General features: G+C 38.6%; 2 protein-coding genes across 6 annotated transcripts in view; both read left to right on the forward strand.

Moving 5' to 3' along the window:
- The window catches only part of SCAF8 (SR-related CTD associated factor 8), a 192389-nt gene extending 183778 nt beyond the window's left edge, over nt 1-8611 (forward strand). Inside the window, exons 21-22 of the transcript XR_015731429.1 lie at nt 5174-5284; nt 6315-8611. The gene's annotated coding sequence lies outside the window, so the exon portion shown is untranslated. The remainder of the gene's footprint in view (nt 1-5173; nt 5285-6314) is intronic.
- TIAM2 (TIAM Rac1 associated GEF 2) overlaps nt 1-13670 on the forward strand; it is a 110624-nt gene that overhangs the window by 16699 nt on the left and 80255 nt on the right. For 4 of the 5 annotated variants that reach the window (XM_034428585.2, XM_034428587.2, XM_034428586.2 and 1 more), the window contains exons 1-2: nt 6320-7507; nt 11486-11921. In XM_034428585.2, the coding sequence (XP_034284476.2) occupies nt 6320-7507; nt 11486-11921 (1624 nt within the window). Of the gene's footprint in view, nt 1-6319; nt 7508-11485; nt 11922-13670 lie in introns of those variants that run through there. The other variant, XM_087882855.1, reaches the window with a different exon arrangement.

The raw sequence follows: 13670 nt of genomic DNA on the forward strand, positions 1-13670 counted from the left end.
TTTGTTGTTCTCTTTTAATAAGATTGTTGTTCTCTTTTAATAAGGTTCATTCATATGATGCCAAAGTCACTAAACATTCTCCGCATTTGCTTTCATGTTATTGATAATGGTATGAGGGTTTTTTTCCTCCCTGAAATAATTGAGGGGGTAGGTTTTCTCTTATTCTCTTATTCTCTTATTTTTGCTGTTAAGTATAACAGAATCTGTTAGAAAAAAAACAACAACAACAAAAGAGAGAAGCAGATGGTTTCAGACCTGGGACTTATAAAGTATGCCTTGAAATGTTAGCAGTTGTTTGGGATGGGCAGTTGGCCTGGTGAATTTAACTCTTTCATAACACTGAAACAGAGCTTCCTTTCTTTTCCTTCTCTTTGTAGTTACCTCTTCCTTTTGCTTCATTTCCATTTATTTGTCTCTCCTTTTTCTTCCATTGGTAGTGCAGATTCTCTCTTCCTGTATTTCATCTGATTCAGTTTTGGTCCTCATTATATTTCTTCCTAGAAAAGGTACCCTTCACTTCATTCCATCTCCATCCTATTTTCTTTCTTCTATTCTGCTGGTTTGGTTGAGCTGGGGAGGGAATAGTTTCTGACAATTCTGGTGGAAGAAGATTTCTTATTTCTAGTTCTGGAGAGCACGCTTGCCCATTGTAGAGGTGGGCTTCAGCAGGTTCTGACCAGTTCTGGAGAACCGGTAGCGGAAATTTTGAGTAGTTCGGAGAACCGGTAGTAAAAATTCTGACTGGCCACGCCCCCATCTATTCTCTGCCTCCCAAGTCCCAGCTGATCTGGACTGGAGGAAATGGGGATTTTGCAGTAACCTTCCCCTGGAGTGGGGTGGGAATGGAGATTTTACAGTATACTTCCCCTGGAGTGGGGTGGGAATGGAGATTTTACAGTATACTTCCCCTGGAGTGGGGTGGGAATGGAAGTTTTACAGTATCCTTCCCCTGCCACGCCCACCAAGCCATGCCACACCCACCAAGCCATGCCACACCCACTAGGCCACACCCACAGAACTGGTAGTAAAAAAAAATTGAAACCCACCACTGGCCCATTGGCTGTGTCTAGAGTTCCCTCAGTACTACCATATATTTACTTTTCCTTCCGTTCCCTTCTCTCCTGTCATGTCCACCAAGCGAATGGGAAGCAGTTTCTCCACTGAAGCCAAAGGAACAGTCTCCATTGGTGTTCCAATGTACAGGTAGTCCTTGAGTTATGGTTGTAATGGAGCCTGCCCATCATGGTAGTAACTCAGGATGGTTGTAAAATGGGTTGGTCATATGACATTCAATTTTATGACCTTTTTGTGATAGTTGTTATGTGAAGCAATAGTTCAGTATGGTGCAGTTTTGCCAAAACATAGAAGTCAATGCCAATTTTCAGCAAAAATGTTGTAAGACATGGTCATATGACCATGGGATGCTGCAAATGGCCATAAATGTGGCTGATTGCCAAGTGCCTGAAGTTCATTCATGTGACTAGAGGGGAGCATGACCATTAGAATCTCAAAATCTAGATAAGTACCCCCCAACCCCGGTAGGTCCATCAGAACTTTGAAAGGTTGCTAAGTGACTCGTCATAATTAAAAGACCTCCCATACCCTCTCCTTGCCTCTCACATTTTCTGAAGACTCTGCCCAATGCTACAGCTGACAAATCACTGGCCACAAGCATCATCACTGTTATTGCTCCTTCAGGAACCAAGAGTCCGGGGCATCCAAAGGATAAAAAGCTGGAGGCTCTAGAATTCAATATCTTTACCAGCTGTTGCACAGTTTTTGTTTTTTTTTTGTCTAACAAAATCTAGTAGATAGGGCAATCTTAAGAATCATAAGAGCATCCCATCTTTTTTGGAAAAGTGTTCTACCAGAAGAACACAGTCAGATCCTTACCCTACCAGCATTTAGGAAATCCACTGATTGTGTGCCTTCAATTCAGTAGTGATTCTTAGCAACCACATGGATAGATTTTCTCATGATGAACTATCCCTAACTTGGTCTTTCAGAAAGGTATATTTATTGCACTGAACTGAGTCCATGCATCTTGCTGCTGCTCTCTTCTTCTCTTAGCTTCCTCCTTTCTCCAGAAAGCTAGATCTTCACATAATGTTCTAGAGTAGGATAATTTGAACCTGGTCCCTTGTGCCTTGAGTGAGAACTCTGTGTTGATTTGTTTGATGATCCATTTATTTGCTTTCTTTGTGGTCCACAGTATTCTCGAAAGTCTTCTGCAACACCAGAGTTGAAAAGCATCAATATTTTCCTATTCTGCTTCTTCAAAGCCCAACATTTACTTCTATAGAATAGTTTGCTTTTGCCTTCTTCCTAGAACTGAGTATAATTTACCCAAGGTCAGTCATCTGGCTTCATATCTAAGGCAAGACTAGAACTTACAATTTCCCAGTTTCTAGCTTGCTTTCTTAACCACTAAAGTTTAGTGGTTCTCAACCTGTGGGTCGGGACCCCTTTGGGGGTCGAATGACCCTTTCACAGGGGTCGCCTAAGACCATCGGAAAACACATATTTTCAATGGTCTTAGGAATAATTTTATTGTTGGGGGTCACCACAATATGAGGAACTGTATTAAAGGGTCGCAGCATTAGGAAGGTTGAGAACCACTGCCACTGTCTCTTGTCATCAGCATAGCATAGTTATTGATATTTATTCCTCCAGTTTCTAAATTATCTAACTATTTTGTAAAAGCCTTTGGATATTGATAGAATGGTGAGTTTCCCATCCTGCAATTGATTGATTGCTATTGAAAAAATTATTCCTTGGTGTAATAATGAATTTAAAAATGGTTTTTACTATTATTGTTTTGGATTATATTATAATATACTGTATTGTTTTAATTTTCCTTAATTCTTTTATTGAATAGCAAATTTCTTGTAAGAATTGGGTACACTGAGACTGCGCAATTAACTTTTATCTTGAAATGATAATCTGATCCCAGAAGAACTATGATGAATGTTAATCATAGTTTGATTTAAGGAAATCAGCTTCAAACATAATTAATGAAGCTATGATCTCAGCTAAAGGAAAATGGTTAATCTGAAAATTATTTACTAAACTGTGGCTAATTTTGAGCGCTACTGGAAAAAATATCTGAATAGCAAAATGATAATAATAAATAAAATATAGGCAAATGGATCATTCCAATCTCTTCCTCGGGGAAAAGAAGGGGGAAGTATGTGGGCTAAATGACTGGGGGAGGGGGCGGCGGCCAGGGAAGGGTTTTTTTTTGGGGGGGGGGAAAGCTTTCTGAAATCCCAACAGTCCTGATTAGTGAACTAAATAGATTAATTATCTATCTCAGTCCAAGACAGCTTCCTGAATTCCTATTTGGATGCTTCTTATTCAAGCACATGCAACCTCGTTATAAACTTAATCTGTTTTCTATGAAGAATACTGGAGATCTCTTCAAAGTTGGCAAGCTGTAAATTTGCTTAGAAAGTTGCCTTTTGTGATCAGAAAAGAGTTGCTCGCTGACTGCACTTTTCACACACACAGTGGTTGTCATCTTAACTGTTCATTGTGCCTTGTGTCGGCTCAAGTTTGCATACCTGCCTTTGATAGATGTATTCATTAACCTTCTTCATTGTAGGAGAGCACAATGGAAGTTGTATCACTGGCTCAAGTCTGAAAAATTGATGCTACTTTGTTGAACTTTCTAACAGCATCTTGCTTGCTGCCCCGTTCTGTTAAAAAGGATTACACAGTGAGTGCACAGCCATAGTGGGGACCAGATGGTTTTTCACTGATTCTTTAGACAAATTGGGTTTCAAGTCCTCTTATGAATACAAATAGATTTCTGAAAGCAACCTTGTGAATGTGCTTCATGCTTCTGATACCCAGACTCTGAATATAAATGTCTTGATTGAGGATTATGCTCTGTTGCATTGTTCAGTAGTACCCTAGTGATTTACATTTACTCACTACCAAACGTGAATTTTTCCCCTTCAAATCCTTTATATTGTTTTTCCTCTATCTTGGCATGAGCTGTGCGTGTTATCCTGAAGTGTATTTTATATCGGTGATACTTCCAATAGAGCAATTAGTACTTATAAGAGAAAAAAAAAAGGCATAATTCTTGTGTTATAAAGTATATTTTGTAATAAAAAAAGATACTGACATGCTTTAATATAAAAATCATTGTCATTTGTGAAGTGCCTTCCTGTTAAGTATGTCTTTTTGTCAGTTTTTAAAGACAAGTTTGTAGTCAACTTGAACGTTGCTAATCTGTAGGGTAACTGAGACAAAGATTTGAATGATTAATAGAGAGATTTTTTTATACTTTAAAAATGAGACTCTGCTTCATTTAAATGTTTTGAGAGCATGCAGTCCCTATTCAGTTGTACAGCAGGTACAAGGTAAATATTTTACAGCACTTTGAATTTCATAAAAGTTGGTCAACAGGCACAACTGATAGAGAAATCTTCCCAAAAAATCTTAAACTTAAATCCTTTTGAAATCTAATCCTCCTGCAAGGGTATGTGAAATGGATTTCTTCTTTCTACTACAAGCTGCACCTTTTTGTAGGCTGTCTCTCAACAGATTTGATTGATTAGTTTGCCAGTAGACTCCTTTCTTTTGAAGCATGCGGTGCCTAATACAGTCTGAGCTGTTGCTTTCCTGGCAAATCAAGTTCAAGTTCATACAAATAGAGAAGTGGCTAACTGGTGGTATGAGTGAATTACCCTATGCTCTTTCACCTCTGGGTCACAGCTGCAATTTAGACTCATTAATCAACAATGACTTCAAAAATCCATGGGGATTATCCAAGTTGTAACAAGGGAGCTAGTTATATAACATCATTTAATATCAATTAAACCCTGGAGCAAGTTTGAATTATTGCTGGTTTGCCTTCAGTGATATGAGGCTGGTTGAGACTCAGGGCATGTTATTGTGATGGCTGTTTTTAGTCTAGACTATCTATCTTGTTTTTAGTTTTTTCAACTTTTTTAAACATTTATTTAGGTTTTGTAATGTGCCCAATGGGTACTTCAATTTAAATGAAAGTTTAAATTCAAATGAATGAATAAAATAGCTGTAGAGCATACAGTAAATATTAACTCCATGTTTTTGATAATTAGCTTTGTGGTAGATGGATATTCATATTAAAATATGAATTTATTTTCATTTATGCAACTAGGACTTTTTTATTTATTTACAGGCTATCATACGGAATCTCATTTCGTGGCTGAAAAACATGAAGACCTTTTATCAAAATAATGACAAATATGCAAACTGCTAATTCCACCCACATTTGAGTGGTTTTTTTCAGGTATGTTTGAAATATACATTTTTATTTGAAAATGAGAAACACAAACAATGTCTTTACATGAAGTCTGAACAGAGCCTTAGAACTACATTTTTATTACTAAAGTTTCTTACTCGTGCTAGATATGCTTTTAAATTGTGGTGAAACTGGTAGAGTTTATTAATGAATAAAAACATATTCATGTACTAGACCTTTTTATGCCATTGAATTCTGGATAAAAGCAATAGACTTTTAGAATGAGAGAAAAAAAATGAGTTAGTGACTGAGTCCTTTTGAGTTGATTTTAATAAGGTCATGCTGAACAAAAATAAAGGTCCATAAGATTTTAGGTAGAAATCCCACACTCTAGCAAGGGGAGCCAAATATCCACTTAAAATTATGAGGGTGAGGATACCTCCCTAGGGTTTAGTCAACTTGGGAATTTTCTTGCAGTATTGATCAAAGCCGCTATTTCCACAAATATTTTTCATTTCAGCATTTTAACTTGAGAAGGAAGGATCCAGCAGTGGGTTTCACATTTTGTTACCGCTGGTTTGCCACGCTTGGGCACTCTCGCTTTGCATGCGCGGTCACCTGTGCATGCGCCCAGCCTTCCGCGCATGCACTTTGCTCACACACACACCTTCCATACATCCACCCGGCCTCAAAACCGTGCCTTAAATAGGACGGCATAGAGCCGGGGCGGGGGTCCCCCACCCACGATTTCCACTATCGGTACACCTGAACCAGTATGAACCGGCTGAATACCACCTCTGGAAGGACCCCCTTTATTACTACTGCTCTGAAAAATTAACCAGGGCTTTATACGAATAATCCCACATCAACTTTTTGCTATTTTTAAAATATTATTCCAGTGTATTTAATTATTTGTGTCTCACTTAAACATAGTGAACATGTACTATCAACTAGAAGCAATTCAAGGAAGTGGTCTTTCATTGTTTATAGATCTTCTTAGAGTTCATAAGTAAGGATTAAGTTTTTCTTGGGCATGACTTTTTTTTTATAACCAAAACTATTTACATTTCCTTTTTAGTAAAAATGGGAAATTCAGACAGCCAATACAGTCTTCAGGGAACCAAAAATCACACTGTATCTACACCTGCTACCAAGCAGAAACCCTGCTCTCTGAAAATCCGTGGCATCCATTCTAAAGATGAAAAATCCTGCTCCGCGCGTGGGTGGAGCCACAGTTCCAGTAATGCAAACTATAAATCCCGATCATTTGCCAGAAGCTGCCTTTCTCATTTTAAGAGTAATCAGCCTTATTCCTCAAGACTCAGTGATACAGTAGTGAAAGTACCTAAGAGTAATAGCCATGCAAAGCTTAGGATTCCCACATCAGAGAACTATAGTCAGGGGACTAACAGTGCATTTCTGCCTGAGAATGGTTTTCACTACATTGGCTTTGAAACTACCAACAACTACGTTCCTTCCAAGGAATATAACGGACATTTCTTAAATTGCTATGGGGAAAAAGAAAGTTCATCACCAGATGACAGAATGAGTCCAAAAGTTCTTATCAAGACATTAGGGAAGCTTGATGGGTGTTTGAAAGTTGAATTTCACAACATTAGCAATAATAGTAGCATTTCTAGAGATGAAGCCAGTGAACCAGTCCAACTCTTAAGATACTTCCCTACTTCAGAATCTGGAAAGAATAACATGCTTGAAGGAAAGGAATCTTCTAGTACAGATTGTGCTGAAAGCCATAGTCTGTCAGCTACTGATTCGAGACTTAGATCCAGTAAAGGGAGCTCCATTAGTTCAGAGTCATCATGGTATGATGCTCCATGGGGCAATAATGGAGGGATAAATGAACTAGATGTGTCATACATAACCAGAAGCATTCCAGAAACAAGAATCCAAGTTGATTTCTCCCAGAATGACTGCAAAAAATCATTGAACCAAAGTTCATCTCTTTCTTCCCTCCGTGATTTATATGGGGATTCAAATCTAAGAAGTTGCCAAGCCTCCAATATTGGATTTTCTGCGGATTACATCAACACACATGCTAGTTTAAACAACCGGGTTTCATTTACCTCTGCTATAGATGTTCCTTCTAAGGTGGAGCACAGAGGATCCCCACAATACTCTTCCTTCACTCTGCCTTGTAGGAAATCTAGAAATCTTAATGAGGATGCAGCTAAGAAGGAAACTTTAAAAAGCAGAATGCGTCGGATTAGTGACTGGACAGGAAGCCTGTCAAGGAAGAAGAGGAAGCTACAGGTACGTGGAATTTCAAGCTTAAAAATTTACCTGAAGTATGAATTTTGGATTCTTCATTGTAAGGTATATGCTTAACTTACTGTACATTCTTAAATTAAACTGGACAACTCCTATTCCATTGGGTCATTGTTTCAGAGATATTTCCTTACTTAAACAGGGAAACAGAATGACAATGGAATGACCACTGCAAAAAAAAAAAAGAAAAAAAAAAGCAGTGGGAATGATTTCCGACGTAATGCTGGCTTCCTTATTGAGTTTTCTTGTGGGAAATTGGCAGGGAGCATCAGAAATCATCTTCCCTCCTCCCTACTTCTTTCCTTCTCTTCCTCCTTCCTATCATTCTGTTGTTGTCTTCCTTTCTTCCTCTCTTCTCCTCCCAAGAATTCCTAACAACTTCCCCATTTATTTATATAATTGTATTCCACCTTTATTATTTTTTACAAATAACTCAAAGTGGCAAGGTCACCCAGCTGGCTCTCATGGCTAAGGCAGGACTAATGATATCCTGGTTTCTAGCCTGGTGCCTCAACCACTAGACCAAACTGGTTCTCATTTATTTTGCTTGTGGTTGCAGGAAGTTGTAGGTCCAAAGCCAGCAGACAGGTAAGTGGGAGATTTCTTGCCGCTGAAAATGAGTGTATGTGCATGAATGTGCACTAAGCAAATATTTTTTTAAAATGATTTTTCATCTCCTGCTTTTTATATATAGTAAATGACTTTTCTGATATAGCTATAGAATGTTAAACGTTTATATGTTTGGTGAATTAAGTAATTTTCACTTACTAAATATTTTGTCAATAAAAATATGTTATTTTAAGCTTTTCTATAATGATGTCAGGCAGGCACACTCTGCTCCTGCTCTCCTGACATCTCAGTTCAGGGAAATTTTCACAATGGGAGTTAAGAATAATAATTGTGTTACATTATCATTTGCTTTTAAACTGCAACCCTGCAAGGAGTCTGTATAAACTGACACAAGATCCAGGAAATGAAGTTTGCCAGTTTAAAATTAAAATCACATGTAAAAATTAAAATCACATGTAAAGTATTCAATTCCAAATAGTTAATGCTCTAGCCTTATATATATGTAAAAAAAGAAAGAAAGATAATCACTGTTAGTGTAAGTGGGTAGCCTATAATTTTGCTCTAATGGAAAATAGTACTTGCTTAAAGCAGCAAACTCACTGTTCTAATAGTATTTGCTAGAGAAGCATGCCTTAGAAATTCTGGGTAAAAATGTTTATATAATATTAAAACTAATGCACAATCTTCTAGTATGACAACATTAGGTTCCTTTCCAAGCGACAGTTCAAGAATTTCATTCTGGCAAGTGAGGCGTAGCCCTTAGCAAGCAAATACCATAGTAGCTATGAATTGTTGGCCATTAAAAAACCAATGGGCAGCCTATGTTTTATAGATACTTTAAGATTTGGTGCAACAGTTTCAGATAGCTAAAGAAAGCATATTGCCCAACCACATTTGTGTCGGTCCTATTCCTGTTATCCTTGTTATATCAGCCTTCTGATGCAACTGGAGTTGGCTGTGCCATTTTGTCTGCTTTTAGTTGTTGCTTCAAGGCATGCCTTTTTTATGCCCTCTGCATTATCCCATATGATATTTATTCAGTTATCACCCATTCCTTGGCTTTATTCCCTGTCATGTAATATATTCACATCATAATCCAGGAATGTTGAAATTGATATAATGGAGCTGATGGAATAGGAGGAATGGGGTACAGAAATAAAGAATATTATATTCAGAATATTTTTATTCTGTACAGAATAAAGCAATTAAAGAGATTTCTCATCTTGGGTGTTTGATTGGCTTTGTATGCCAGGCAAAATGAAACCAATATTTCCTGGGATAACTGGGCTATATGTGGCCCTTCAAGATTTGGATGTTTAAAGTAAAAAAATTATAAAATGCATGGGTAGGAACCATATTAACTGTATGTAAGTTGCTTAATTAAAATTGAATTTAAATATACATTTCATGTTGGCTTGCTCACTTCTTTTTCCTGGCTCGTTTCGACTGGCATGCTACTCAAAGGTTCTGTGGCTAGAAAACATTGGATAACTCTGTTGTAATGGAAGAATTGCATAAACCAAGCCCTGTTTATTGCTTTCCCTCATGAGTACTTTTGATCTCCATCATAGCTAATCTTAAAAAACAGAAGAGTTTGTGAAGAAAGATGCTGTAAGGAAAGAAGGAAGTGAAATAAACTTGGAAGGAGTTGTGCTTATTTCGTTTTGGTATTGAAATGGATGTCTGCGGGATGTATAGAGCCACAGAACTAAACTCAGGAGGGTACAAGGCAGTATTACATAGGGTTTCAGGAAGTATTGTGCGTGTTTGCTTCTCCTTCATGTGTACCAAAACTCTCCAGAAACTTGAGGGAAGAGAAAGCAAGGCGGCATCAAATACAAGACTAGGAGAATAAATTCCAGATCATCTATGCATATTGCATAGATATCTTCCAGTAGAAAAAATCTTAATAAAAGCTTAATAGTGATGTGTGAGGTAAGGCTTACAGGTATTTCTCAACTTATGTCTAGTTAATTAGTGACCTTTGGAAATTAGGATGGACCTACCTCAGAGTTATACAAAGTTCTGATAGTCGCCCCTTCCCCTCATGGTTATATGATCAAAATTCAGGTGTTTGGCAATACGGCTGCATTTGCATGTTTTCATATATTTCCTATATCAAAATGGCAAGATACTATCTCACTGATTTTTGATAATTATGATCGAGCAAGACTAAATCAGCTATATTAAAAAAGTGGTTTGGAGTTATCTATGGCCTTGAAACTTGGATTGCCCCAGGCTGTAGACCTTATAATCATATGTAAAACTGACACGGAAAAGAAACTTGGGGTGTATTTTATGTTACTACTGAAAGTAAATGAATGTGACTTTATTTAGTTGCTGAAGGAGAGATCCCTTGGAATCATGTAAAATGTGCTCTTGTGTACTCCACAGAAAGAGTAAGTTATGAGTGGAATAATATTAATTAGAAATAGTACCACTTTACACTGCACTGGTGAGATCACAATTAGAATACTGCATCCAGTTTTGATCACTATGGTTGAGATCCTGGAGAATGTGCAGAGAAGAGCAAAAAAAGATGATAAAAGGTCAGGAGGTTAAATTGCATGGCAGATGGTTGAGGGAATTAGGTTTGCCTATCAAAGAGAAGGATTTGGGGGGAGCATGATAGTTGTCTTCATGAGTGGCTGTCACAAAGAAAAAGGGACTGACTTATTGTCTAGGGCAGCACAGGGCAAGACTAGAAGTAAAGGATGGAGATCCAACTTAAAAGTAAGAAGACATTTTTTGACAGAGCTGAGGTTGTAGATACTCCCATCACTGGAGGTTTTCAAGAATAGACTGGACAGCTGGGCTAGTATAAGACTCCTGCCTTGAATGGGGGGGGGCGGGGGTTGGACTAGAAGACCTTAGAGGTCCCTTCCACATGTATGTTTTTAGATGACTGGGAAACAGTATAGAAACAATAATATTGGCTGTAAATATGTTCTTAAGTTGATCAAAGAATTGTGATTACATTAGCAATACTCTAATTTAAAATAATCCAAAATAAATTCTGACTATTTCTCAGTGCAAAGAGACGTAAATAAACATCTAATCCTTAGGATGATTTTTTCATTCTGCTTTTGACAGCAGATCTCATAGTGTCAGTGACTGTATGAAGAGATCACCTATAAGCTATTTGAATCAGTGAGCTCTGATATTCCTGATATAATCACATCCTTCTAATGTATTAACTTTACTGCACTGCTTAATCTGCATAATGCACTATAATTCCCACAAATTGCAACAAAGTTTTATGAATGAGCTTATTAGCAAGCAGATACATACATACACGTGAAGCGAAGCATTGCTACTTGATTAATTTTAATTAATCGTTAATATTAAACTATTTAATTAATAGTTAATTTTGCCACTTTTCTTCTTTTACAGGAGCCAAGATGCAAAGATTCAAACGAGTATTTTGATACTGGATATGAAAGCCTTTCTACAGACCTTTTTGCTCCTTCCCATTTCTCTGGTTCTCTATGGTCCCCGAGCTCTGGCCAAATTTTGCCCCAAAGAAGTGAATCAGCTAATGCAATCAGCAGTGACATCCTAAGGCAAAACATTTATGAAAATTTCATGCGAGAGCTTGACCTGAGCAGAACCAACGTTGAGAACACAGACTCTTCTATGGAAACCGAGGACTCGAGCAGTGAGTCACTCAGCTCCTTGGAGCAGTTGGACCTGCTGTATGAGAAGGAACAAGGAGTCATTCGTAAAGCTGGGTGGCTTTTCTTCAGGCCTCTTGTGACCCTACAGAAAGAGAAGAAACTTGAGCTAATAACCCGGAAGAAATGGAAACAGTATTGGATAACATTAAAAGGTCAGCCACAGTTTGTGATATTTACTGTTTTGCAATTCATTTCTAATATGTTTCAGCCTCTGTTACAAATATCTTTTGATAACGTTAACAGGCTTTATCCCATACTCATTCAACTGATTGAAGTACAAATACTTTTGTGATAGCAAAAGTGGCTGAATTATTTCCAACCACATTAAAGGGGTTTTCTACATAAGGACAAGTTCAAGGGTGAAATGCTCCCGGTTTGGACTGGTTTGGCTGAATTGGTAGTAATGGCGGCCGGTGGTTTGAAGAACCGGTAGCGATGGTGGTGCAAGGCTCCGCCCACTTGCCCGGTTGTTGTTACTTCCTGGTTTTAACCAGGAAGTAACCTGTTTTTTACCCTCTGCGCATGCGCAGAAGTGTTTGTGCATGCGCAGAGGGTCCGCATGTGCACGTGATGTGCGCACACAAGTGAAGCAACTGCGCACGCAGGGCACGTGCACTTCCAAACCAGTTGGGAAGGTAGGTAGATTTCACCCCTGGACAAGTTTCTGTCTTTTCGCAATTGATCTCTTTTGTAGCTGAGCTGATTGATTTCCTGCTCAGCTGTGAAGCAAGAGGGGGGAAAAAAATCAGTTTTGCAGTATTCATTTTAAAACTGCAAGACAGAGTTTTTCATCCTGAGTTGTCCCCACTTGTCATCCTTGCAAATGTCAAGGAACTACGGGGTCTTGCCACTGTTTTGCTATACTTTTTAATTGGAATGGCTTTTTTCCCCCCTTGCTACAAAAACAAAGGCAGTGAGGCCAGAGGCAAGGATGAGACCAAATCGATCAGTCATGAACTGGATGCCAATTTTTATGCCTCCATCATTGGTCATTTAGAGGGAGTACTGATTGATTCATGAGCCCTAAGCACTGTCAGGAGTGTAGTGGTGAAGATATTTCTTATGTGCCATGAAAATGCTTCTAGGGAGTTGAGAGGTACAGCCAGATCTGAATCCTCCACCTCCTGTTGTAAAAGCCACTTGTGGAGTGGTCCACTCTGTTTGGATGCTCCTACTGGGAAAAAAAGGCCAATTATGCCCCCTCCTCTTTGTGTCCAATATTTAGAAGTATCTCTGCCAGCTGTCTTATCAGTTCAATAGGAAGGAAGAAAATAGACTTACTTTCCAGTAAATGTAATATTAGTGAAAAAATACTGAGAAATTAGAGCACTATACAAGTCATGATTAATCAAGATTCATTGCAGTGTAATTGCCTTTTGTGTCCATGAGTGGCATGAAGTGGGTATAAGACAATGATGGATGTAGGACTGTGTGGCTGACATGACTCCAGTGTTTCCCAAGACAGCCATATGCAGTTTGGGAATAAAGAGCCGTGGTGACGCAGTGGTTAGAATGCAGTATTGCGGGCTACTTCGGCTGATTGCCAGCTACCAGCAGTTGAGCAGTTCGAATCTCACTGGCTCAAGGTTGACTTAGCTTCCATCCTTCCGAGGTTGGTAAATGAGGACCCAGATTGTTGAGAGCAATATGCTGACTCTGTAAACTGCTTAGAGGGGGCTGTAAAGCACTGTGAAGCAGGGGTGAAATGCTCCCGGTTTGGACCGGATCGCCCGATCCGGTAGCGATGGTGGCGGGTGGTTCGGAGAACCGGTAGCAAAAATCCCTGCCCCCCCCCATGCCCAGCTGAGCCACATGATCATCAGAGGCTTTTTTTTTTACTTTTAAAAGCATTTTTTCTACAACCTCTTCCGACGAAAAAAATCTTTTAAAAGTAAAAAAAA

The sequence above is a fragment of the Pantherophis guttatus genome, chromosome 1, assembly GCF_059756535.1.
Source record: "Pantherophis guttatus breed Tessera chromosome 1, ASM5975653v1, whole genome shotgun sequence".
Taxonomy (NCBI): Eukaryota; Metazoa; Chordata; class Lepidosauria; order Squamata; family Colubridae; genus Pantherophis; species Pantherophis guttatus.